The following is a 27,999-nucleotide window of genomic DNA, read 5'->3' as shown; positions in this document are numbered from 1 at the left end:
GACCTTGTTTGTATATTACACTCATATACACCCATATAATTATCCATATTGACAATGAACGCTTAACATTTTTAAATATTGAGAAACCTGTTTTTTTTCTTCTTAATATTGTATTTATAGCTATTAACAAAAATATGTTCGACAAGTATATCCAATTATATTAAAAATAAAAGCTAAAAACATTACATTAATTTACCTCTCACATTATATTTTATTTATTTGTTATGTTTAATGCAAAATGAATTCCCGGATAGCCAGTGATGCACATGATAAACAAATAAACAATTGTTGATGTTTTCATTTCCCCAACCATCAAATTCGAAAGTGTTGTTTTTGCTGCACTTGTCAAACGCCACTTGTTGAGGTTGTTTTTTATGCTACATGCGGCCCATGCGGCAGACAACATAAATCAACACCCAAAGTCGCAGAGTCTCTGGAATCTGAGTTTTTCAAAGCCTGACCCCTGGACCCCTGAACCCTTGTCTTTCCGCTTATCTGCGTGACAACTGCATTTCAATTCATAACAATTAAGTTGAACAACAGGCGAGGAAACTGCTCTGAGCGGCGAATGAAAACGGGGCGGGGGGAGAAAAAGATTGAGGGGCGGCCACTGCGTGAATTCTAATCGACGACAAGGTTAACGGGTTCAGCCATGTTTTTTACTCGATTCCCCCCAAAAAACTACTTTCTGAACAAAACACCTTATCAGGCCAGGAAAGTAAGTGCGATGACAGCGCCACAATTCCAAACGATACCCTCGATAAGGATACGCCCCAAGCGACTGCCAATCCTCTTTCCAAAAGTAACCTTAGTTTTAAAATTCTTTTGAAAAATAATTAAATAATAAATAATTTTCCCACTACAATCCCCTTTAGGATTGTTAAATTTTTTCCAATTTCTTGAGGGTAAGGGTATTCGAAATTCGTTTAGTTCTGGTTGACAACACTTATTAGTTTCGCTCGTTTCACGCTCTCCTAAAATGAAGCGATCAAATTGTAATTACACCCGATCTCCCACTTTTGATTTATTGATTGCGGCAGATTTATGCTCAGGGTCAGGCGACCATCGCATCGATAAGGCATGCGATAGTTTTCCCTATCCCTATCCACTTTAAAAACTACATATACTTGTCTTGTGGAGTTTTATCCCCTGTATTTGCGTTTCGTCTGCTGCTGCACTTCCCCCGGGATCCTGGTGCGGGGTTTCGGGCCTCGGATCTTAATGACATGGCCATTCATTTTGGACCAAAACGAGACGGGAGTGGGCGTTACCACTAACTGACAGGCTAAAACAAACGGGCAGCGTGTTTACGAGGACTTGGGACCGTGGTTATGCCTTCATAAATTGTTTTATTATTATATAGACTTGATATATGGCCCAGCCACTTGGGCAGTCAGTCTGGGCCTGTCAGTTTATTGGTTTAACTAATTTGCCCCGATCCTACTGCCCGATCCTCTGTGTGTGTGGGTAATTAACGTTTATAATGCAGCTGCCTTTTGTTCCTTTATTTGTTGTCCCTGTCTCTGTCCGAGTTGGCAAAGTTGCCCCCAGTTACCTTTTTTGATGGGCTCACGAATTTGTCAAATACCCAAACGATGTACATCTGTAAAGTGCAAAAAATGTAAGAAGAAACGTTCCCTTTTCTCAATGCAATTTGCATGAAATTGTCATTCAATAAAATTCAAATTAAATGCAAAGCAAAAGCTGGCCGAAACAAATAAATCAACTGGACGTAAAGACAGATGTTCGCTAGGCAAATGATGTAAGAATGATGATGTTGAATATGCACCCCTTTGCGAAGCTATCGGAAATCCATTGGCAATGTGTTGACAAAGATTAAGGATACCAAAAAAAATAAGAAAAAAAAAAACGACAGCAATTTTGTTGTCACAAAGCCAAACTGTCAACGGATCCCCAGCCCCTATATCTTTCCGAACTCCCCGTTCTACCAATTTTCAGTTCCCTTTGGGCCAACTGCAGGTGCTACTTTAATCCCCGCGCCTTGTTGACAAAAAAGAGGAACCACGAATGCGTTTTGCAAGCCAGCCTTTGTTGGTTTTTATTTTATTTATTTTCTCTGTCGGCGTCTGTTGCCTGTTGTCCCTCCTTCTGTTTGTCCCCCATATCATCTCCAGTGCAGCCTCCTTCCCTTGTTTTTCTTCGGGTTTTTGGGCTGCTGTTTGATTGACTATCTGATAATGCATTGACGCTTCTAAGGCAGGTCCGCTGCCTCACCTTTCACCTGTGCCATCGAGATCGCTGTGCACAGGTGCGTTAATAGACGCCGAGAGGATCGAAAAATGTCCAGAGGACACAGGACACAAAACACAGAACGCAGAACACAGGACGCTCGGCACAGGATACACAGATGTCACCTGCGGGTCCGCTGATGGCATCGCTAATCGATTACATGGGCACCGCAAGCATCGAAGATTTAGATAAGTGCAGGATCCACTCTGCCGGTGACGAAAGGTCAATTTTGTAAAATAAAATACTTTACAAACACGTTATGATTGAAGGTCCAGCTAAAACGAGTTGGTTTCTTAACAAGATACTTTGTATCATAGGGGGAAACTGTAATAGTTTTATACTATTCGTTGGTTCAAGGCCAACCGATAATTATCATAACTTTTTTGCTCAGAAGAAAATATGTTTTCAGCAGTTAATTAACACATTGTTAAGTGAGCACTTGAATGTTTATTTAAATGCGTGCTTCATACACACTAAGCTAGTTGTTTGTTATTTCCTATAGTGCTTATCAAATTATACACGTTGTCTGGTTTGAATAATTTATGTGGCCTGACCTTTGGCTTATTTTAGTTTAAAAAAAAGGATAAATATTTTGATTAATTTCTGGACTATATCCTCAAAAACTTATTTTGTAAATGGATATAAAAATTAACATTGCTGACCCTATTTTATCTTCTCAACTTTACTCTCAGCTTTATTGTTACTTCCACTGCTTATCCCTCATTTCGATCTTTACCCTGTTTTTTTTTTTTTTCTGAGCCCAACCCAATTACAACTCAATCGTTGAACATTTTATTTTCGGGCCGGGCTAATTGATTAGCCATTAACCCCTATGTGGGTCTGACGAGGCTAAGGACAACTGAGCGACACCTTAGCACTCGCACAAACAACAGGGCTCGGAGTAAAATACAACAACGAGAAATAACACGGAGAACGCACGGAGCCTTAATTAAGCTTAATTATGGGCTCATGGGCTCCTTCTCCTTGGCGCTTTGCGTTGCCAACTGCCTTCAACACTTTTGGCCGGGGGAAATTGAATTAGCCGTGGTGGCTCTCCGTTAAAATGTGTGTGGCACAAAACAAACAGCGCTGGGTGCTCTGGTCTCTGGTCAAAAGGTGCAAGTTTTACACGTAACGATTTGCACGAACCTGAATCTCGGTCTCGGTCTTTTGGCCAGAAGTCTCTGGCGTCTCAGCGCGCAGAGCCTGTGGAACCAACACAAACGAGAGCAAATCGTTTTGTTGTCGAGCAAGCAGCCAGGCTTTTGCAGTCCACCAGAAAACCAAAAAAAAATAACCCAAGGAAAAAGAAAAAAAAAACGAAATACGGCGTGTGGGCCCAGGAAACTGGCTGCAAAGTCGGCCTCGCTTGGGGCCATGTCTCTGGTCTTGGTTTGGTCTTGGCCTGGTCCCTGGTCTCTGGCCATAACAAGCTGCCAACAACTGGCGCCAAGTGCTCAATAATGTTAACGAGCTATTCAGTTAAGACAACACACACACACTCTCTCAAAAAAACAAAAGCCCAGGCAGCGAGAGAAAAGTAAGAAAAAAAAAAAAAAAGAGTCCAAGCCAAAAGCCAAAAGCAAGGCAAGGCAGCAGACAGACGTGCCTTCGTTCCTGGCAAATAAAAAATAATTTGCAGTCGAAAAAGGCTGGCAGACGCCCCCCCTCCCCCCTCTCGCAGAAACCACCTCCCCCAATCCCTCCGTGAAAAAGGGGGTGCGCTCTCCTCCAAATAGAAACATCCTCGGTTCGGGGCTCGCCCTCCTCCATCCATCGACTCCACCGTTCGGTTCGGTTCTGTTCTGTTCTGCTCTGCTCAGACCCGTCCAGTCAGTCAGACATCACTCAGCTTGTTAGCCCTCATTCCACCAGAGACCCCCGGTACACCTCCCAGGTGCCCAGGTGCCCCGGTATCCACCGATGTTTGTTGGTTTTTATCAAAATGCAGTCGCAGCTGATGATGATCTGTGAACATGAACAAGACGTTCGTTAAATTTGATTCATGAGGCGCTCTCGCTCCGAGAGGCCCAACTTGAACCTGAATCCGTTGCTCCGAATGGATACTGCAAAAAAATTTTGCGTTTTTTTTTTTGGCAAAAGAAATTCTCGCTTTTCCAATGACTAATAATTTATTTAACCATTTATAGCAAAACAAATGTATTATTCCCAGAACCAGTTGAGAATTATAGGGTCTGTGAACTAAAAAATACCTCTAAGCTTTACTTTCTTTTTCAAACAACTTAGGGAAAAGACTTCCTTTGAAGGATCGCCCTTTTGGCTCAGTGCATCCGTGCTGAACCTGAACCCGAACAGCGATTGAGTGATTGCTACTTAAAGTTATAATTTTCATATTTATGCCCGTGTGTGTGCAGGGCGAGATCTCCTCTGGCCGGAGGAGCCTCCTCTGTCTCTGGGTTCCTTTTTGGGTGGATTGCTGGCTGGATTGCTGGACTATTGGACTGTTGGGCTGTTGAGCTGCTGGGCTGCTGGGTTGTTCGGATGTTGGGATGTTCCGAGGGACAACGACATCGCATCGGATCGGAATCGCCTGTGTGTGTTCTCCCTTCTGGCCGGGGCCATGTAATTTTCGAGTTTGCACATTGCCACCAACATGGCTAATCAACCCGGCTCGCTCGTTCCTTCTCTCTCATTCATTCAGTCAACGGCTGGCGCTGCTTTTTGCGCTGCTGCTGCCTCTCTTTTTAGGCCAATTTGAATCTGAGTGGCGGGGTGCTGGGAGTTTTGGAGTCGAGCCGAAACAATTTGTGGCTTGGCGCCACTTGATAGCCCGACTGGTCTGGGGTTTTGTTTGCTTTTTGGCCAGGCCAACTCGTAGTCCGAATCAGATAATGATGATGATGATGATTGTGCGAGTGCCAGTGCCAGTGCCAGTGCGAGTGCGACTGTGGTTAGCAGCCGAGATCTTCGGCGGATCTTGTGGCCCCGAAGGTGGACCCCTGAGAACCAGATCGTGGTCTTCGGATCTTCGGGTGTTCGAGAGCTGGGGCTCGGCTCGGCTCTATGGGCCGCACTGATTAATGTTTTATTTGATTAGCCCGGGAAAATGACTATACCCCTGCCAACTGCCCACTGCCTGCTGACTGCTGCCCACTGCCAATATCCTAACCGTGGACACACCCATCTCTAATCCCTCATTTCGCTCATCTCTCTTTTCTCTTTTCGTTGCAGACAAATGTTTCCGCAAATGAAATTTCGTGTTTCGGGACTGGATGCCAAGGCTAAATACATCTTGCTACTGGACATCGTGGCGGCGGACGATTATCGTTATAAATTCCATAATAGGTGAGTCCCAAATCCGAATCCCCTCTTCCTGCAGATGTGAAGATCTTATGATCGTCTAACAATCATAATTACAGTCGCTGGATGGTGGCTGGGAAAGCGGACCCCGAGATGCCAAAACGCATGTATATCCATCCAGATTCGCCCACAACGGGTGAGCAATGGATGCAGAAAGTTGTTTCATTTCACAAATTAAAATTGACCAACAATATTAGTGATAAACATGGATTTGTAAGTACTGTACGTCTTCTTTGTTTACCGCATTAGTTATCTAAGCTACACACCACCAAACCCACAATAACAAATATACAAAATCCAAAACTCAACGATGCCAAGATGTATTGCTTAGTAGGTAGTTAGGTATTTCACTCTATTATATCTAGGTTTTTATTTTAGTTTTTGCTTAGAAGTTTTCACTACTTTATTTTCTATAAGTATTTCCTGGGGTTCGGTTCCTGAAAGTAATTAACTTATTCGACAATGAAGCTTGAAGGAGAGAAGAACTCCGCTGCTCCAACGGAACTGCAGCAGCACATCAAAGCAAACTTTATCTAGGCCCCATATCAAAGAGCCTGCGCCTAACACTCTGCACTTCAAATATCATCTCCGCCAGTAACCCCATCCATACTCGATCCCCTTTTTTTTCATTTTTTTTTTCTTGCTTATCAATGCAAATTTGCATGGCATCCGACTCGTTTTCGCCTGACTTTCTCGGGCCTGCACTTTGAAGTACTCGCTGCAGTCTCAAGTCTTATCTAAAACTTCTCACACGCATAAAGCGGATGGATAACCATGGGATCGGGGATTCTGGATCTGAAAAGTGGGGAACGACAAAAGGGGGTGGGGTGGGGGGCGCCAGGCAAATTGTCGACGGACTTTTGCATTTGAAGGCCACGCTCGCGCGCTTCTTTGACTTTGTAGTTGTGCCGACGCCGATCGCGTAAATTTCATCAACTGCTGGGCAAATTTTCATTTTTATTGATCGGACGGTGGACGGTGGGGCCCACCCGTTGTGACTGTATATATATATATATATATACTATATACATATATATGTGCACTCGCTCTCTCCCTCTTTCTCCTATGATCCATGATCATTATGATCTTGGGCGGGCGCCATGTGGTTCTGCATTTTTTGTCATGTCTCCGCCTCTTTTCTTTCTTTTTTTTCGGTTTTTTTTATTTTATATCTTGGATCGTTTTGCATGCCGAGTCATAAATCGCACAGCGAACAAGCGGCGGATAAGGGCTTCCCCTCCACCTTCTGCCCGTCGAGATGTACACCTCACCTCTTCCGATCCAATACGATCCGATCCCCGATCCCCGATCCCCAATCCCCGATCCCCGGGACAATTGGACAATCCGTGTCTCGTGTCCGGCGGTGTGCGTGGGCCTCCGCCTAAGTAGCCTGTGTTGGCCATTAATTTCGCTTAGTTCAAACGCCGAAATGCCGACGCTGCGTGTGGTGTGGCCAGCGATTCCGAATCGGTGTCCGAATCGGAGGGGTACTTATTTAATCAAGGGGTTCTCCATATATATACTGGATATTCGTAGCCAATATTTCAATGAAATATAGTGAGGAAGAAGTGCGGGCAGAAGAACTAGCGTTGGTTAACGAAATCTATTTAACTTTGCTCAATAAACTTCAAACTTGATTGGACAAATTTTGTTAAACTAGGCTTGATCAACCGCATAATCAAGAGCCTGCAAAATATTGTTACATACGGTGCAATTACATTTAATTAGTTCGGTTTCCAATAAAAGCTGCGGTAGAAAGGAGTTAATAGCTGAGAAACATGTATTTTATTTTCCAAGAAAGAAAACAAACTACTTGGCTACGGGAACCCTTGGCGGTAATGGCCACCCCAACCCAATAGGTAAATTAATATGTAATTTACTCGAATATCGGAGATAATGCGGTTTAACTTTGATAGTTTCTGGAAACAGCAACAACCCCTGTGTGTCGCCAGCTGTTGGCGCTCTCAAAAGCGTTATAATCATATAATCACGGGATAGCGAGGACCCGAGCGTTATTAAAGTCTATAATTTAACACTTTTTGCGGTCGCGGGGTCATCGGGTATGGGGGGTATCGGGGGTATGGGGGTGGAGGTCGATGGTGGGCGTTGGGTCAATGGGTGATTTCAGTGCTGACTGCTTCTTGCTGGCTGCGTGTCAAAACAACAGCGGCAAAGTCGCCGTCGTCGTCGTCGGCGGGCCTTTAAAGCCGCAATTCCGTAATTGTGGCCCACCATTGTTCAGCTGTATAAATATATATATATAGAGCCAGTCAGCGATTCATTTGGATGAGGAGGAGCCCCCAAAGCATTGCGGAAACGGAAGCGGCTTTTCATACATTGAAATGCACTTAGCGGGCGGTAGAAAACGCGCGCGTTTTTAAACGCCCCTTGCACTCCGCATTCTACACTCCATATATATTTGTATGTGTGTATCGCACAGAAACGAATGACTCTGTGTGTGTGCGTGTTAGTCGGCCATGTTGCCGCAAAGAGCCACCCTAATAAGGTATAATGAACCACCAAAGGGTCAAAGGGGGTGGGTTAACGGAGGGTGGGTTGCAGGCGGCAGGAAGGTGTCGCCTAATGCGTTTAATTGTTGCAGCTGAAGTTGGTTACACTCTCTACTCCAATTAGCAGCCCCAACTCCATGCTTTTTCGGCGCAAAAGACCTGTCTGCAAAGGGGGCGAGATGTCACATAATTTGAATAGACTGTCGCAGCAAAAAAGAAAGGGTTCTCAGAAGAAGCAAATAAATTAAAAAGTCTTAAAGAAGAAGGAATTTATGTAATCAATTTAACTCAATCATTTCGAATTATTAATTTTATTTTTATACTTTGTTCTTCGGTGTCGCAGGAAACACATTTATAAGTATTTTTCTCGGTGTGCTTAAATTCAGCCAGTCAAAGTCGAGAAGGGGGCAGAAAAAGATGTGAGAACGGGAGGAGGTGGGGAAGCACATGTCTGCTGCCATTAGTTTCCACATAGTTCAAAGCATAGTTGGCCATCTTCTGTGCCCATTCAACCATGGCCAAGTGGTCTCGAGCATCCCAACTACAGATTCCCAGGTCCCAGATCCCCAGATCCATCCTCCATCCCAGCAATCGGCAGCAGACGAAGCGAAAAAAATTGTGTCCGAGGAGAGGAACTGAAAACGGATCGGGTTGACAAACTAAACTCAAGTGGAGTTCCATTTCCGGACACGAACACGGACGCAAATCAAATTAATTGAGGCGCAAGCACACACACACACACACACACACGCAGGCACACACATTCGGGAGTCCTTCAACCCATCCTTTCGAATATTTCCTTTACCAACCTCAATCTCGGGCAGCGTTCTCTGGTGGTTTTCTTGAAACAATTCGCTTAGAAAATCAAAGGCGGCCCGCAACTGCACGTGTGTGTGTGTGAGTGAGTGTGAGTGTGTGTGTACGTATATGGGATTTGGGATATGGACTGTGGGATATGGGATATGGGATATGGCCAATTTGTCTGCTTTAGACGCGCTCTTAAAGGCCATCCCGGGGTCAGGTAGTTAGGTGTTGCCCAAAATACAATTTGAAAGGCCCTTTTGAAGTTGACAGCCTCCGTTCAGATTCAGATTTAGACTCAGACTCAGACTCAGGCGCAGATCCTTGCTGTCCTTGCTATCCTCGTGGCTCGTGGTCTCAGAACGAAGAAGGACGAGGAGTAAGGAGTAACGGTTCTGCGCCGCATTACTTTGAATTGAAGTGGATTGGAGTGGACGGAATGCTCATTGTGCCACCAATTAGGCTTGGACAAAGTCCTGGCTGCCGTGACAACCACCTTGATCACTTAACTGCGAATCGATTAGCTATTTCGATGAAAGTGAAGTGTTCCAGAGACCGTTAAGATATGTATCTTTAATAATTGAGTTAAAACAGTAGAGTGGGATAAAAAGTTAAAGCATGTTTTCTTCTTACTTGTGAGATAATTTCTTAGCTTATGAGAAAGTTTTCATTGCTTAACAAGTATACAATAAATTATGAAGTTGCAAGAAGTATATCCCCAAAAGAAAGCTTATTGTACATTGATTTCTAAAGCTAAACAACATTTGTGTGTAATTTGGCAGTTATTTTTCTTGCTGATGAGGAGTATCATGATTTGAATCATTCGAAGTAGATGAATTAATTCGTTTGCCATCGATTTGCGATCGCTACTCTCCGCTTTTATGGTGAATGGTTAGCAGTTGGGTTCTGGTGGTGCATCCCCTCTGCAAAAGGCAGCCCTCGAAACACTAAGCCAATAATGAGGATGCTTCCTACCTCTCTCGACCGATGATGATATTCCCGGGTAGCTGCTGCTGGTGCAACCACAAGTACGCCCTACCCTTGTTCAACTTTTTGGGCCCAAGTGCCCGTGTATATGCGTGTATATATAAATGTCTGATTTCTTATCTAGTGCCTAATGCCACCGCTATCGGTCGACCATATCACATCATGCGGTGCCCGAGAGTCCCGCGACTCGAGACCAAAAGGGTATCAATGGCTGGCTATCAGTGTCGATCAGATAGATTAGGCCTGCTGTTCTGCTGTTCGCTCGCCGTTTGGCCAAGTGAAAGGAGGCAATATCGCCGGCGCGGCGACGACAGCAGCCCAACTTTTTTCTTCTTTTATTTTTTTTTTCGCAACAGCTGGTTATTTCTGCCGTCCGTCCGTCCGTCGTCGCCCGCTCGTTTTATAGAAGAAACTGGTCTGGGCCATCAATCATTCAACTGATGGAAGCCACACGCAATTTGCCGGAGGGCGTAACTCGGTTTGGAGCATGGTAATGGGATTGGGAACAAAGCCAGGTGAGCGGGGCGCAGATTAAGTTGGCGCTTGTGATTGGGAAATCATTTTTAGGTGCTTATAACTCCAGAAAAGCTTGCAAAAATGCCTCTGCAAGATTTTATAGATCCTTTTTAAGTGAATCATTCAATAATCAAATTTTTAAGTCGAAAAACGACTAGATTACTGAATTATGTTGTTCCAAGTAATTGAAAAAGTAACGGAAAATAGGTATAAAAATATATTTTCCGACTTTATTTAAGTGGTGCGAAAAGTTCAAAAGCAGAAAACCACTCGTGAATCGATCGAGGATGTCCTTGTAAAATCCCAAAACTCTTAAAAACCCTCTGTTTTTTCCAGGAATTCTCCATTTAAAGTGTTGACTTTAAGGTCCTTGAATTCGGAAGCGAATACGTCACAAAAAAACAGAAAAAAAAAAATGAAACTTACCCTGGCGAACTCCACAAAGGCAAATTTCGCGTCTCCCTTGCGCGACTTCATTTGAATATTAAAAAATTCCAAAACACAAAATGGAATTTTTATTTGCGATATTTTGTCGCACCTCAGCGACAACGTACTTGCCACCTCGTTCTACATTCAGTTCACTTTGGCGTCGCTTTTACCACCCCAAAAAAAAAAAATAGAAGAAAAAAGAAAAGCCCGAAAATAATACTGAATGTGGACGGATCTCGGTTTTAATTTAACATAAAAGCGCGTTCGCCATTAGGCGCTCGACCAACCCCTCTCGAAAATAAAATAAAATATAAAAAAGCATAGAAGGGGGGTGCGAGGGAGTGAAATTTATGAGGCATGCTCAGGTTTTTATTAGATTTTAACTAGGCCTGGCGCCAGGACTCTTTCGCTCCTGCGCTGGGCCGAACCCAGGAGTCAAACGTGCCAAAAACATTAAATATGTTAATTAGTTTCAACGCCCGGCGACCGCAGAAGGCTAAACTAAATGCTCCAAAAATTGTGACAAAACACCCGAAAAAGAATGGAATGTGGCAAGAACGGACTTTAAGTGCCGCTGGTCACGTTAGCCTGCCTCAGTCCCTGAATCCGGATCCGGATCCGGGTCCAGGAGTAATATGCTTATGCCCCAGGTGGCCCTACGAACCACCTAAACCGCAATGGGCGTTGTCCATTCCGATTTAACCCGGCATTTCTGGGCTTTATCTACATCTGCATGTCCGCATTTGAGGAAAACACTTCGCTTAGATAAGGAGCACAGAAATTTTTGGGAAGCTCCAATTCGGAGACGGAGGAAATTTAATTAAGTGGATGTGAGCTTACGGAGGATTTATTTTGAGTAATTTGATTTAAAAAAGTAAAGCACTGTTCTTAAAATCGAGCTAATTGTAACTGTGTAACGTAGGTTAACCAAGGGTTGATCTACGATAGGTAGAAATGCGAATGTGCGTTGCGTTTTCGGATCATTTCAAGAGGTTCCAACAATGCGCCTACTGTCTACCTTTCCAATCCCTCATTAACATCGGGCCGCAAAGGAGAGAAGTCAGCCAGCAATGGGCCTCTCAATGGCAGTTAATCCCCTTGATGATTAGTTGCTGCCCGCCCCTGGATCGCGTCGATTCGATTCTCGATTCTGCTGATGGGATCGAGATCGAATTGGGATCGGAGTGATGCTGAATGGCAGGATTATGTGAGCCGCAGCAACAAGATTATCCTATCCTAATATCCTTAGGGGAGAAGAGGCAGTGGAACAGACGCATCTCTTCGGCTTGGGATCCGATCGCTGTCTAACATCATAATTAACCAGGCCCACACCCACTTTTTCCTTTTGTAGTCCCTTCTTTCTGTTCTGATGCCTTCGGAGGTTGGTTGCTCATACGCCGCGTCTCCCGCGGTGCAGTCACCGCAATCTTCTGGTCGCTTTTTATTATTATGTTTCTCCTCTATTTATTATTATTCTTCCCGGGATTTCTTTTGCGCCGCGGTGCATGTCTAAACAAATGCTTAGAAATTAAGGGCGCGCGATGACAGTTGAAGACGAGTTTATGATGCCAGGACAATGCACACACGCTGTGCCCCGGGATCCTATTGTGCGGCAAGTGTGCGTGCAGAGCGATTAAGACCCCTTACCCCCCCATCCCATCCAATCCGCCCAATTCAGAAAAGAAAAAAAATGTATATTCTCATCTTAGTGTAGTATCTTGTCATACAGAGTCATATAAGCGCACAACAAATCCAAGTGAGCAGCGCCAGCTGGCGAGGAAAGCCCATTGTTTGGCCATTGTTGCCAAAAAGGGGATCACAGGAAATGTTTTCGGGGGCGGGCCGGTGGGTTTTCCATTAGGCCAACGCAAATAGACAAGCTTGACTTGGATTTCCACCCAAAGAGAGCGAAAAGGGAGAGGATGGGAGGGGTATAGGCTGGCTGGGGGCACAGGAAGTGCAATATTTGCCAGGCAAATAGATTTCTAAACGCGACTATCTACTGGCGAACGCACTTTGCCCCGAAGTGTGCCTCTTACACAAAGAGAAAATACATAAAGACATTATTCGAATTAAAAGTATTTTAACTTACTATAAATGAAATAATAAATATGATTCATTTAATATATAGTTTAAATCGAAACATACTATTTTGTTAGTTGAATCAAAAGTATATAGTATGCTGAAAAATATATTATAATATTTTTTCAAGTGTGGAGCCACGTTTTCCGTCCAAGTTTCTGTTTGGCTTTGCTGTGACGGAACAAGCGCCATCAGAGATCTGTTGGCTGGAATGGGATCGCTATGCTATATGCTATATGGGATGTTATCTGCGGAGTGCCTAAGTCTGAGGTGACAGTTAAACACCTCAAACATGCTACCACATTGTGTAAATCTCTATTGGTATTCAAATGTTTGTCCCTAACTCAGACTGTCTCGCATCTCGCATCTTTCATCTGTTTGTCTGTTTGCCTTTGTTTCCATTTGAATTTAAGATATTTGCCCGTGCTCTCCCGTGTTGTTTGACTTGTCTGCAAGTCTACAGAGAGATGCGGACTCGGATTCGGATTCAAATCGAGATTGAGATGCAGATGGAGACAGAGCTGAAGAGTGAGGTTCACCTGCCGCTGCCACTCGAAAAGAAAAGATAGCGCGTTTTGCAGACGACTTGCAACACTCGAGTGGGACAAACGGAAGCTGCCTCCGCTGGCGCCTCAAACTAATCTCACTAATCTCGGAGGTCACCAGATATCAGAACATTATCTTGACTTTTGTGGGGAAAGGGAATATTTCAAGAGATTAACCCATTGTTTAGTCGTTTCTTTGGGGTTCTATTCATGTATTTTGTATGGTGCTTTTTTTTTAGCGTTACGAAGCAACGAAAGCTTACCATTTATAATATATGTTAAATATTGTAGTTAGCACTTAGTATGATAACTTGAAGGAATATTTTCCTTTAGAATGTTAAATATATTAGTACCCATTTTTTGCAAATTTTGACATCGAAAATTAACCAATTATGCAGCTAGATAGATATTTTAATAAAAAATTCATAGAGGTATCCCACTTTCAAATCGGATAAAAATTAAAAAAAATTTAAGTCCATTTTTGAAATTTTACGCCTTTATTTTAAGGGGCATATTATTTAAGAAAAATGCATTCGATTCCTTGCTTTGATCTTTAAGTGTTCCGATACTTTTTTCGGATACTTTCCTGATCTATTTGTGCATATATATTAGGTTGGCGCCACTGCCATATATAAAGATACCGAAAACTCCGAAAACCTTTGGGCCTCTTGTTGATCTTTACTTAGACAAAATGTTTGCCGAGACCCCAACTTCAGCTCCCAAAAAACTATTCATTCTTTTCCCTCTGTTTGCCATCGCTTATCTGTCTTTGTTTTTGGGAGATTCTTATTCTTTAATTTGCGGCCAAGTGAAAGTCGTTAAACAGAATGTCACCTGTAGAAAATGCGGTTTTAAAATCATTGATAAAAAAAACCAAAAGATGCACGGTTCAATGGCCAAAGATGTTCCAAAGAAAATAACTAGTTTGAGCTTTTCTAGTTGAGGTTTTTATTATAATCAAAATTGACACTCTTATGGTTACACTTCCCTGTTTGATTCGATTGTTGCCCTGAGTTATCGTCGCCATACCATTTACCATATACGTAGTTTCAGTTAGTATGACAACAATTATGGCAACAACTTTAACAACATCTAATACCCAGACAACAGCAAGAACAACTCAGATGTTGCACGCAAATTCTGTGTTCTCTCGTTAAAAACGGGCGACCTGTGAAGTAAAGGGGGGATTGTCATAGATTGATAGTTGCTGTTGCTGAATATTGTTAGGGATATGGGCTCCATATGCGCAGATAGTATATATCACAACTCCGCTGTGGACACGATTCTTGCGTGTTGACAACTAAGTTGTCTCTGTCAAAGCGTCAATCACAGGGAAAACAATTTTCAAAATATATGAAGGAGTGTGTTTATTTGCATAAAGGAGCACACAGCTACCACACATACTGTGTGTGGGTATAAACATATAGAAAATATAGAGAAAACTTGATTACTCGAGGCACACGCACAAATAACGAAACAAAAAAAAAACAAGAAGAAAAAGGGAAGAAACGAACTATTAGTGGGATAATTAATTGAATCAATCGATGCGATGCCGCTGGCAAATGGAGCGAAGCGTATTACTAAATGTATTCCACTATACGTATATTTCCCCTCGATGATTTACACACGGGTCAGCAGCAACAAATACAACGGCTATAACGAAATAATAACCTAGAAAATGTTGGGCAATTATTGTTATCGTTGCAACTCAGCCGGATGATGAGAGTCCAAACTGAAGCAAACCGGACCCTGATCTATGCACTGACAAAAGTAACACCCTTGTTTCGAATAAAAAAAGAAAACACTAAAACTCACAAAAATATAAAATCGTTGAATAGTTTTTGGTCATCGAAATATATATACATATTTTGAAACAAGTTTCTCGTCTTAATTTCTTTGTGTGTAGTGTAATATTTACCTGACTTGCTGGAGTAAAATAGATGAATGACTATATATGCCCAGACTAGGGCGTTGCAAAGTGGGCGTGGCGGCTGCACAGTGGGGAGATAATGGCCTCGTTTTGTCTTGTGGCGCAGTTTCTTCGCTCGAGTGAAAATGCCCACTGGAACAAAAAAAGAAAACGAGTGTTAATACATTTAATAAGTGAAACATTCAAGTGGCTTTTAATTTAATAGATAAAAGCAAAGAAAATTTCTATCAATCAGATAACAATAATACAAAAAAGTTTACTGCATACATTAAAAAGTTCACAATTCATACATAAACATTAAATTATCAAAAATTTCCCGATGCTTGCAAATCAATAATATTTTTATGATTCGTCCGACTGCAATAAACAATAGCTTTATTTGCATGAAAAATTCAAAAATCAAAGCTTCAAATTAAGCACCTGGTGAAAAAAAAACGTTTTTGTACAAACATTTGAACTTCTGTCTGGCGGGCAGTAAATGTTTTTCCACTTTTTCAACTCCCCTGAGGCGGCGGCCACATTTTCCAGCTTGTTGATAAATTATCGCTCTTAACGAGAAAAGCGCATGAAATTGGCACCCGAAACGCGCAACAAAAAAACACATTGCACATGCAACTCAGGCAGCCAAGCGCCGCCCGTCATAATTACCAAAAAAAAAAAAAAATACAAAAAAAACAGAAAAATATTAATGAATTATTTGGAAAAACAAACGCCACGGGTGAGCGAAGGGGAGAAGGGGCAGCTCAAATTAGGCATTTAATTGTCTCGGCCATAGAGCTCTCTTACCAATTTATAGAGGCCCTCTCGCTCCCGCCAACTGAAAAACGCCAGCTGACAGGCGTCACGTTGGAAAACCAACAAAAAAAAAAAAAGAAAATTTAACTGCCAGCGATGAGAAAGCCAGGAAAAAAAGGGCGGAGGAGGCACATGCAATGCCGACCCTGGCGCCACAAAATGGGCGCAACGTGGTCAACCACCAAAAAATAATACAAATAAATACTCGAAAACTCAAGAATGAGAAGGAAATTAGTATGCGTCTGTGTCTGTGGCGGTCGGTAACTTCATTTTTCGATGATTTATTAAATGAAAAATCCAACCTGATGATCCTGACGATTTCTACACGCGTCTCATTATTAAATTAAAGTATACTTTATATTATAGATTATTAATAATTTCTGACACGTAGTCGGTCGGCTGCTTCCACCGAAATCGTCGAGCGAGAAGAGAGAGGAGGAGGCATTTTGGTGATTCTGATTTCATTCCCGTCGGGCGCCGATTTTGATTCGATTCCCAAACCTGAGTCACGCCATCCTCGGGAATGTCTGATCACTTTTGCGATGCGATCACTGCTAAAAATACATAAATAAATTCGGTTCAACCCATACCCATCCCCACAACACAAAACAATCTCAACGAAATTGCAATCGGAAATTATTCAAGGTTGAATGATAAAAACATGATTTTAAGTGAATAGTTCACATCCATGGATAAAATATCATCTTTTGGCATGCACCCGGAAATCGAGAATTGTTTTTTATTATTTCATAAAAGTTTTAAAAGCACAACGTACACAATGTAAATCAAGAAATTGTTCAGATTTTCTATATATAGATAACAATCCCATATGTAGGTACTATCATTTAAATGTCAACACTAGTCCAATACCGCATTTGCTATACCCAATTACCAATGGACTTCTTCAGTTTCGGAACCTGAATAATTATATTTGCCTTACAATTTCGCTTATCGCGGATTGGATTGAAGATGGGGATGTGTGGTTGGTGGTGCACTAGTGCTACGACCGCCTAATGACCGGCTTCATTTATTGATGACGATTATAAAGCAATTTGTGCAAGTCAACAACTGTTGACCCACTGGTCGAGGTGGTTTGGCCGAGTAGTGAGTGTGGTGGTGCAGTGGGCGCTTTCCAGTAATTAAGCGGGCGACGATCGACCAAGTGGGTTAGCAATTAACCCTTGGGCCACTCCGGCTATTTATTATTTATATATAAATATTTTTTTATTACGTTTACGATTAAAATTCACTCAAGGCGATGACAAATTGCAAGGGGAGTGTACCTAGTTTAATTGCACGGGCTGCATTGTGAGTGCGTTTCGCGTGCGTCTTAAAAAACCCGCGCGCACCGTGCTAATTATAGTTCGCCCCTTCTCTTTCTTTTCGCATATAGCCCTCTCTTTCGTCCGCTGGCTCGAGTGGCCACCTCATTCACACATTTCCGCCATTGTGGCAAAGCCATTGCAATCGCTCGCTCTCTTTCTGGCGCCTCTGCACCTTTGGGCTTTTGCTTTCGCTTTCTAGTCCCCTCTCTCTCTCTCCCTGTGTCTTTCTCTCTCGCTCTCTCTTTCTGGCCAGCTTCGTCATCTTTATTTATGCCCCAGTCGATGTTGTTGTTGTTGTTGTTTTTCCCTTTTTCTTTCGGCCTCAAGTGTCTTTTGTCAAGCGGCCATGGATTCTCCTGCCTGCTGCTTCTTCATAAACAGCTTTCGGCCTGCATTTCTTCACTTCCCTTTCGAAAGATCCTTGGGATGCATTTCAGTTCTTCTTTTTCGTTGTCTCTTCAAAAATGCTTTAATTTTTTTTTTAATATTATTTATATTTATTTTTAGACCGTTTTATATTTTATCAGAATATTTTTTTCATATTTTAATGGCAATACCAAAGTTGTAAGATTTATTTTGTATTTTTAAAGCATTATTTTCTTTGTGTCCGCTCTGGCTTAATTTATTCTGCTCATTTGTTAGCTGCACTGCATTCTAATTGCCAACAGCGATTGCTATTTCGTTCGCACACTTAACCTGACACCCGGAAAAAGAGGACCGACCAAATTTTTTGGCGGTATGGGTGGCTATGTGGATCAAGTGGAGTGCTGGCGTACTTGACAAACACCCAAAAGCCACCTCTCTCTTTCCCACTTCCTATTGCCAGCTATGGCTGTCTCTTTCGCAACTCCCTATTTTCACATTTTGACGCTCATTAGGGTAAAAAATGAAAAACATTTCCGTTAGCCGAGTGGCAGGCCATATTCTCGCATTTTGCTCCCTGGTTCAAGTGCGCTAATGTCTTTGGAGTGCTTCGCACTCTTCACTCACTCATTATTTAGGCATTATTATGCAGACATTCAGTGGGGGTTTTCGCATTCAGCATTCAGCATTCAGCATCCAGCTTTGGCTCCTTATTGTCACAGCTCTCCTTTTTTTTTTTTTTTTTGCATTTCATTCTCATTTAATTGGATTTCTTAAAGCTGCGCCTTGACTTAATGGGATTGCCATTTGGGACCGAATGCGATTTGTAATTTTGCGATTTTCCGATTTACCATTTTCCGGTTCGAAATGTTGAAGTGGCTGAACGGATAAATGGGTAATTCCAATGAGTGGCAGGTGTTGGTCTTGTAGCATAGGAATAAAATAATCGACAGTTTGATTTGTGTAATGAGACTACACGGATGGGAAAGGAAGTGGGTTGTGTCTCTAGAAACCTCATAGAAAACATGCTGAGTTAAGCTTTTAAATAAGTCTTCCTCGACTGGAGAGTTTTTTACCTAAATAACACTATCAATATTTCTTTTTAATTTCTTAAAAAATTAAACATAACTTCCCCAAACCCCCAAAACAAATCCCCCAAATACCATACATCTTTGATGAACCTTTGATTGCTGACCAGGCACACTTTTGAACCCTATAATTTCGATAGTCAGTTGCTAAGTTTTTTTTTTTTGTCGATTGTGTGTGGGTCCTCCAATTTTGAGCGACGTAAAGTGCGTGTGTTCCACTTTTGTCTGGCAGCCATTTACAAACGATTTGTCAACTGGCTAACTGACTTGGCTTTTCCTGCCCCTTGTTTTTTTTTTTTTTTTGGGGGACCCAAAAATACAAAAATCGTGGCTTGTTTTGGCCGATGGTGGCCCTTGGCTAAGAACTACTCAAAAACATATTAATCATGAAGCATCAGCAGGCCCAGACAGCTAACGACAGCACACGAAACGAAATCGTTTAATTGCCACAAACTCAAACTCAGACTGAGGCGATCCAGAGCCCAGACTTCAGACTTCAGACTTGGCCTCTCGGACTAAGCCAATCATGGTTTGCTGGCAGTGAGTCAGTTAGGGCCCAATTATGGCTGATAAACTGGGTAGATGCAAAGATATATACACGGCAAAAAAAAAAATAATTCATAATTTTATAAGAAGATCTGGGACTGGAAATTAGCAGAGTCAACAGGGGAAGGAATTCATTCAAATTAAAACGTAAAGGTTACATATAATCTAATTTAATAGTTTGGATCAGTTTCCAAAATCAAATATTAAATATATAAATTATTTTTCAGCTCGAATTAAGCAATTTTTGTCTCTGTAAAATCGGAGATATACGATCGGGTGGTTCTGATGATCTGCTGATCTTAAACTTTGGCTGGTAGCCAATTTTCGTTTATCTATCAACTACCGGGAGATCTTTTGTGCCCTTAAGAGTTGAGAGCACCTCGCTGAGTTGGTCAAAATCAACAATGCTAATATGTGTAGGCCGCCCGCAGGTCAAAACCACAACAATATCTCTGGGCCTTAGCTTAGCTTTGTAGTATCTGGCGTTTCTGGTGTATCTGTCTGTATCTGTGCTAACGACTAATTTCAGTTCCCACGGAGATTTGAAAATTAACATTTAGCTTAGCTCTCGGGCTCCGAAATTCGGTTTGTTGTTACAGTTCCTGCGGCTAAAATCCAATCGAATTCAATCCACCTGTGTGTATTTCGGATATTACCTGACCCAAGCGAAACGCACACAGAGGAGCCCAATAATTTTGTAATTAATGATGTGAGAATGAGCTGCGGACAGCCGCGGTCTCAGTCTGAGTTTGAGTTTCAGTTTTGAGGCTGAGTTTTGGGCTTGGGTTTGGGCCAGAGATTTAACCCCTTTTGGCCCTCTTATCCCTCTGGAGCTGTCGACAGTAGGGTGCCCATTTGAGAACCCCGGGCTGCTGGCTGGCTGGCTTGGCTTTTGTCATCATCATCAACAAAATCAGCAGCAGAAGCAGCAGCTGAGTAGCATCATTAGAGCCAGATTATACACTCATCTGAATCTGTTTGTTTTTTTTTTTTTGTATTTGTTTTTGTATCTGTATCTCCATCTGAATTTGTATCTGTGCCTACATCTGCGGCTTTGCCTTTGCCCCTGTTTTGTATCTGTGGCTTTGTCTTCAGAATCTCGGTGTGTGTGTGTGTGTGCTCGAGTGTCGCCAAAGGCTTCAAGTGGCTTTCTATTGTTGCGAGGCTGCTGCCTGCTGCTTCTGCTGTCTTCCCTATTGATTAATTGACTAAAGTCGTGTCTGGGGATTAATGCGCACTGCTACTTGAACGCCACACAGCTCCTCACAGCTAATGGAGGCAAGTCTGCGCCGATATCCGAATCTCTGGGCCAATTAATTAAATGATATTCGAAAATATGTATTTGTTTTGCTGTTCAATTAAGTCATGTCTGCCTATTTTGATACAATGTGATGTTAGCTAGCCCTTGAAATTTAAATAAAAATAGTATATAGTAATTAAGAAGAGATCTCTTGTGAAATGTGGTATAAATACATAGCTTCTCCATTGATCACTGCTTTGTGCAATGTGTTGAAAAGGTTTCCAACGAAGCCCTTATTCAATTTTTCACCGCTTAGTTGCCATTGTGGAGCCTTTCACTGAACTCTGATTGGGGATTTTCTTGGCTTGTTTGTCGGGGCGACAACACAGCTACCATCTGGTGACGGTGACGGTGTCGGTGACGGTGGCAACTTCTGGTTGTGCCCGCGGCCTTTCGGCTTAACCATCCCCCGTTGTTGAACTTATCTGTCTTTCAGTCTGTCTCTTAGTCAGTCTTTCGGTCTTTCAGTGGTTCACAGTCTTTCTGTCTTTTGCCTGTTTTGCCTCCCACTGGCGGCCATTTGGGGCGGCCACCCGCTGCTCACGACGACGCCCAGCTCAGCTCGTTCGCTGATAGGCCACCCCGCCGACGAGCTAGAGCCACAAGCCACAAGCCACCTCGAAAGCCAAAACCAAAACCACCTTCCTCGACTCGGCGGGCACTGCAGCACCACCAACCCAAACCCAAACCCAAGCGCAATCCCACTTCCAATCCCAATCCCAAGCCTCGTCTTCGGTGGTTAAGTGTTGCGCGGCTTGTAGTTTTGTCGTCTGGTGGCTGGCAAAAGGTCAGAACTCAGGCTGCTGTTTTTGTCGTGCCAGCAACATGTGTACCCCATCACATGGTCGCCACGACAACGTGGATACCCAAGAACGAGGAGGCCCTTCTTTTCTCCTTCGCGTTTTTTTTTCTTTCGTTCGCTCCTTTTTCCCTTTTTGATTTGGCTAACCGCCCCCGATACGATTTCGATTTCTATCGATGAATTTCATTTGTGTTCTATTTACTGATAGCCATCTAAACTGCGCTCTGCTACCGACGGCCAGCCAGCCAACCAACCAGCCATCCAGCCAGCAACAACTTAAAGTCAAAGACGCTGCCTACGCCAATTTGTATGCCCCAGACCCAAGGCACAAACAAATTTTATGCAGTCAGGGCCCCCGTCAATATATATATGTGTAGATATATATATATATATATATATATATATATGGGTTGTGTATATATGAAACCGGTCGGTCGGTCTGTTGTCGCTTCCTTTGGCGCACGAGTTTTCAGCAAAAATTTCTTATCTGTCCCAGAGAGCCTGGCCGTTTCTCGGGCTGGCTTCAAAAATTTTATGGCAGCAGAAGCGGCGACCACCACCGCTTGAGAAACAACAAAAAGAAGACGCTCTTTGAGACCCACACACTGAACTGAAGAGGAATCTAAAAGACACTGGCGTTAGCGACGTGGCGACCTTCAGAAGACGAAGAGCCACGCATTTGTCTCTACGCCATAAAAATGCAGCGGACCTCGGCTTATTATTTTGGCAGTTCGAATTTGTTTTGGCCTGGAGCCTCCAGAGCGAACGCCCGAAAAGAATCGCGGGGAATCGGGCATCGGGCATCGGGCATCAGGCATCCAGAGGCCTCTGGTCTCCGTTGATTTCGAGTTAAGATTTGAATGTCGCTCCTCCTCCGCCACGAAGACAATGCCCCAAAGTTCCAAAGTTGTTGTCGTCGTCGTCGGCGTCTTCGTCGTCGTCCTGTGGCGCTCACAAAAGCAAAAGCTCGTGCTCAGCTAAAAACCCCGTTTTGAATCCCCGACTTTGACTGGCCGCTGGTGGCCTCAACTTCGTCGTCGTCGTCGTCGTCGTCTGCATCGTTGTCTGGGGCTCGTTTATTTTATTTGCTACGTTTTTTGGTTTTACTTCTCTCGTTTTTTTTTTCTTTCGATTTTTTTTTTTTTTTTTTTTTTTTGGGCTGGCTGGCGCCTGCGGTATTCCTTTGTCGTCGTCGTTTTCGCTTGTCGTCGGCTTTGGAGACCGCTCGCCTATATGAGAAATGATCGGACATGGGAAACAAAAGATTTGCAAATGTCTTTGGCTTTTTGGTTGCCGATTTCAGTGGGGGGCAGGGGGGCGGGCAGTGGCACTGTACAGTGGACACTGGACCGCGGACGGTGGACGGCGGACGGCGGACAGTGGGCGACAGGTGACGCCAGCAGCAGTGGCCAAGCCATCTATTTAAGCGAGCCAAGAACGGCAAGAGGCGAGCAGCTACAGCCAAAGTCAAGCCAAGCCAATTACATACAAAAAACAAGACCTGACAACGACACACATTCATCTTGGGACGAGGCGACGCGACGGCGGCAACACAGGCGCCGGCTAAGCCGCCGTCCTGTAACAAGCTTTCGGGGGCAACATCACATCGGCCCAGTCCAAGGGGTACGTACGTATGTATGTATGTATATATGTTTATCGAGGTATGGAGGTATATGCGATGCGGCATGGCAGAGCACCGCCTGTCCTGCCCCTTCCTTCCTGCTTTGCATGAGGATGTTGCTGTTGTTGTTGTTGTTGTTGGGATGCTGCTGTTTGCTGTTTTCTGTTTGCAGTTTGCTGGGCGTGCTGCCTGCTGACTGACGCCAGTGAAAATCCAACTTGTTAATTAGGCACAAACGAACCGACCGAACAGCAAACGCGACAAGGTCGTTCTCACTGCCGACTTTCAGCTAACGGGTTTTCGTTTTCGGATGTTGCAGCTGCAAGACTCACGCACCGCGGCAGGAACTGTTGCTCCGGGGTAGCTAACCCAATTCCAGAAGTCGAGGTTAGGTGGCTTTTATTGGCTAATGCAACTTGCAGTCTAATTTCAAAGCAATTTAAGTGGCTTGCAAACTAGACATTCTAACATTTATTAAAAGAAATCAATTACTTGTACAGCATACATTTTTAAAAGCCTTACTCGGGGCGTTATTGTTTGGCTTAAATGGCACAGACTAATTTTTGAGAGCAAATTCGCTGACATTGGGCAAATTGCTTAATTCGAAATTATTCGAAAAGTTTGCATTCAAGGAAGCCTAGGTTTTATGCCGCACTCACGTTGCAATTGCAATTCAAATTTGTGTCACTTCAAGGCTCCACGTTGGGCGCCACTTATGGTAGACAGTGCAGAGTGCAGAGCACGTACAACAATGGAAATTTAGCGCTGACCGCCTGCAGCTGACTCTCGCCCCAGCGGTGGCCCGCACTTTGGGCGCCTTATCGCTCCTCGTTTGTGGCAGCTGTCGTGGACCACCGGTAGCGAATCGCCGCGAGCGGGAAAGAGAGAGGGCGATCCGTGTGTTGTTGTGTGTGTGTGTGTGGCCCGGGCAGAAAAACGCAATGTGGCACTTAAGGTGGCTACCGCTGGCAGATCGCTACGCAGGCGCGCTCCGATTGCCCCACAATCCCCCGCCAATCGCCCCACCGGTGTCCATTCCCCATTCTTCTTTATCATTAAACGCATAAATGCGAATCTGCAACATCCGAGGCAGCAGCAGCAGAAGTAGCAGCAGCCTTGTGTGGATATTTATGGGACGTAAATTTTTATGTCCCGGCCTGGGATCGATATGTACTTGGCATAGGCCACCGTCGTATTTCCCACCAAAACGCGTCGGTAGCAGCGCCATTCGCCATCGTCATCATCATCGTCAAGCTTCCTCTCATCGGTATCGTCATCATCACATGAATCTGCCATTTTATTGCCAACTTCACTTTGGCGGCAATGTTATTAACGCACATTTTAATGGTCTTCATGACGATGCTCTACCTTTTCTGTTTTTATTTTTGTTTTTTTTTTTTTTTTTGGTTGCTCCCACAGGGCTCCCCCCTCTTCGCCTATAAAATCGAAATTAATTTCTATGTTTGGTTGACTTTCTTTTGTCGGATTTAACTCTGACCACCCTCATTAGCATAGATCGCTGTGGGAGCACGGAAATTGTGGGCAGCGGACCTACTGCCTTAAAAGACTCGTGTTGATTTTCTCCACTTTGTCGATTTTTGGAGGGATTTCCGTTGCAACTGATTAGCCGCCAAATTGGAAGCGGGGAAGCCAATTTCCAGTATGAATGATCAACAACGACAATTTCCTCAATCAACGCAGCGAAGCGGTGTGCTGATTAACATAATTTTACACTTAATTTCTCGATTAGCCGCAAGAAGCGAAAAACACACATAGAGAGGGAATTGGTTTTTATTGGACCCATTTTCGGGGTGATTGCAGCGCACCTTACCTTCTCGAAACGTTTATGACCTCTAAAATGTTAATTAAAAATACGTTTTCCGTTTTGGGCTCGAAGGCGAGGAAATGCTGCCGGCAGAGTGTAAAATATCTATCAGTTCAATAAAATTTCCCTTTGCTTCTTTTGTCGTCATAAATGTTTAATGAATTTATAATTGGGGCTTAATTGCTGAGGTACTGCAAGTGCATCTAAATGGCATATCAAGATTTTATGAATAGCGAACATCTTTTCTTGACATTCGAATAAGTGGCGGCAGAACTTTCCTGACTTCATTTCTCCCCGTTCGAGGTTGGAGTTTCATGCATTTGATTTTGGGTCTACTAATTAATTTTTATATCCCGCTCTTCGCCACGCTCTGGCATTGCCAGTGTGTCTTGGCCATTTCCTTTTTGTTAATTAAGCAGCGAACACAAATAGCAGCCAGTGTCTGTGATCTCTCCTGTTCTGTTCTACGCCACCGATAAGTTTTTGGGGAGTGTGTGAGGTCGTAAAAGCGGGTCTCACAGCGTGTGGCGCTGCCTTCTGCCTGTGAGACACTGAAAACACTATGAAAACTCCACAAAAACTACACAAAAAAACCCTGCCCACACACACGCTGCGCTGACCCATTATCATGAGGCCCAAATCCCATTCCCTGTTTTTCATTCATTAAAACAAAGAAATACAAAACGCCACAGTTAGAGAGTTTAAATATCGAAGAAGCTACAATTTGTGTATTCGGAGCCTTCGAGGGCGGGGTGTTCTCATAGTCAGATGACTGACTGACTGACTGATGTCCGGTTGCCAGTAATTAAGTTATAAAACAATTTTAATGCTCCGCTGCCTCAGTGCTGAGCTCTGATAAGATAGCGGCTGTCATCAAACGGCTGTGCTTCGCTGGATCTTTGGATCATCTGCAGGTCACACTTACGAAAAAAAATGAAAAAAAATAAAACAAAATGACTAACAAAACCAGCAAACAAAAACTCGATCTGAAGCAAAATCTATTGGCAAATTAAGAACCCAAAAGTGACACTGATTATTAGTTCGTACGGTTTTTGGGTCTCCCACTACCTACATCGTACATTTAACCGCCTGGCGTATAAATGCGACTCATTAGCCCAACCTGCGCAGCCCATTAATTGCCTAGATATCTGGGCTATCTGACCCTGCTACTGTATTTGCCATCTCCGCTTAAAGTTCCCCTTCCAGTTTCAGTTTCAGTTCCAGTTTGAGTTTGAGTTTGGGTTTGGGTTTGTGTGTTTGGAGTCTGAGCTCTTCTGCTCCCCTTGGCTTTCACTCCCCTTTGCGCTTTTATTTTCATTAACATAAAATGTTTTGTGTTGATTTTTATATACAGTAAATTATCGGCAATTTATGCCGCAGTCGGGGCGGTCGAGAGACCAAGTGGAGGAGCTCGGCGGCTCCGTGTGGAACCTTTCACATTTTTACCCCGCTTTGGCTTCCCATTCATAAAAACACGGGGCGAACATTGCGTATGCTTAATTTATCGACACTTAATGTCAATGATGCGAGTCGGGCCGCACTTCAATTAAAGTCCAGATCCACTCCATCCATTTACTCCGCGCCAGCAGAAGAGTGTGTGTCTGCATTATGCTTAACACTTGTCGAACAGTAGCCTGGCTCTCAGGTCCGGGTTCCGAGTTCCCAGTTCCCAGTTCCCAGTTCCCATTTCCATGCCCACTTGGAGTCCCAAGTTCCAAAGACCCAGCCCGCATCGCATGGCCTCGCAGCGCAAAGCTCTTCTGCATGCGTGCAAATAAATTTGTCTTTTAGTAATTGCCCAGCTTTCGGGAGAAGGGGAGTGAGATCGGGTCCCAGTCGAGGATCGAGGATCGGGGATAGGGATTCGGACCTCAGAACGGCGGCATAATCATTAACGCTTCCAGTTGAATTTCATTAAGCCAGCTGGCTAAAGAGCTAAAGAGCAAAAAAGGGGAATAAGAAAACTCCGAAAGGGAATTGGCCAAAATCGAAATAAGCCAATAAATTTGGGATATGTTGAATTCTAAGAACACCAACACAAGGAACAAATTGGTAGGCAAAAATCAAACACTTTTTAGAACCCCCACCAATCAACTAAAATGGGTTCAGAGTGAGTGAACTCAATTAGATCAGAATAGTTGCTCAAATCAACAAGTCCCAAAAAGACTCATTGCAGCTCCCGAAAACCTCGGTTCTCTCTTTTCTGCATCATCTCGTTGATAGTACCAGGTAGATGGGCGATATTCGAAAAGCAGCTGAGCTACTTAAGGTAAACAGCAACACCGATCGCAACACCAACACACTCGTTATTTGCCTAAGCGAACAACTTTGGTGGACAATCGCTTAATGGCTCGCCTGCAGAACATGAAAAAATACTCAAGTGTTATCGATTAATGTCCAAGTCTAGCGGCTACCGAACGAGCGGCTGAACCTGAACCCAAAATACACAGAGAATACACAGCTCTGGAGGAGCCCAGAAGAGACACCGAACCCCGAGAGCCCAGAGAACCCAAGAACCCGAAACCCAAATCGAAATCGAAAGAAGATGCGACTGACAAAACCCGCTTGGCAATGCGGCTGCTCAGCCAAAACTCAGTGGCTAAATGGACGACAACAACTTGAACGACAACGACAACGTCGCGAGTTGTTGGTTCTTTATTATGATTATTCGCCTTTTTAATAAAGAAGAACAAAAGGCGCCGACAAATATGGCAAAAGAGCGACACAGTGGACGAAAAAGTGCGGGCTTAAAAAAAAAAACCAGCAGCGGGGGGATCTATAAGGTATATACTATACTCGTATATAGTGAGAGTAAGAGGGGTTCGAGTTCGAGTTGATTGCGGCATTTGGATGGTGCTAATGTCATCGAGAGTTGAACACCTTTATCAGTGTTGCATTGAAATGCACACACGCATGCGCCGCCGAATGGCCAGTTGCATGTTGCATGCAACACTACCTACTGT

The 27,999-nt window shown here is 43.6% G+C and overlaps 1 protein-coding gene across 4 annotated transcripts in view; it reads left to right on the top strand.

The window, feature by feature from the left end:
* Positions 1-27,999, top strand: part of LOC108091318 (optomotor-blind protein) — a 60,772-nt gene that overhangs the window by 18,711 nt on the left and 14,062 nt on the right. For 2 of the 4 annotated variants that reach the window (XM_017190452.2, XM_017190451.2), the window contains exons 2-3: positions 5,443-5,556; positions 5,631-5,784. In XM_017190452.2, the coding sequence (XP_017045941.2) occupies positions 5,443-5,556; positions 5,631-5,784 (268 nt within the window). Of the gene's footprint in view, positions 1-5,442; positions 5,557-5,630; positions 5,794-27,999 lie in introns of all 4 variants that reach the window. The other 2 variants (XM_017190450.2, XM_017190449.2) reach the window with 1 other exon arrangement.

Source organism: Drosophila ficusphila, unplaced genomic scaffold, assembly GCF_018152265.1.
Source record: "Drosophila ficusphila isolate 14025-0441.05 unplaced genomic scaffold, ASM1815226v1 contig_198, whole genome shotgun sequence".
Classification (NCBI taxonomy): Eukaryota; Metazoa; Arthropoda; class Insecta; order Diptera; family Drosophilidae; genus Drosophila; species Drosophila ficusphila.
This window is presented reverse-complemented; position numbering and strand designations above follow the sequence as displayed.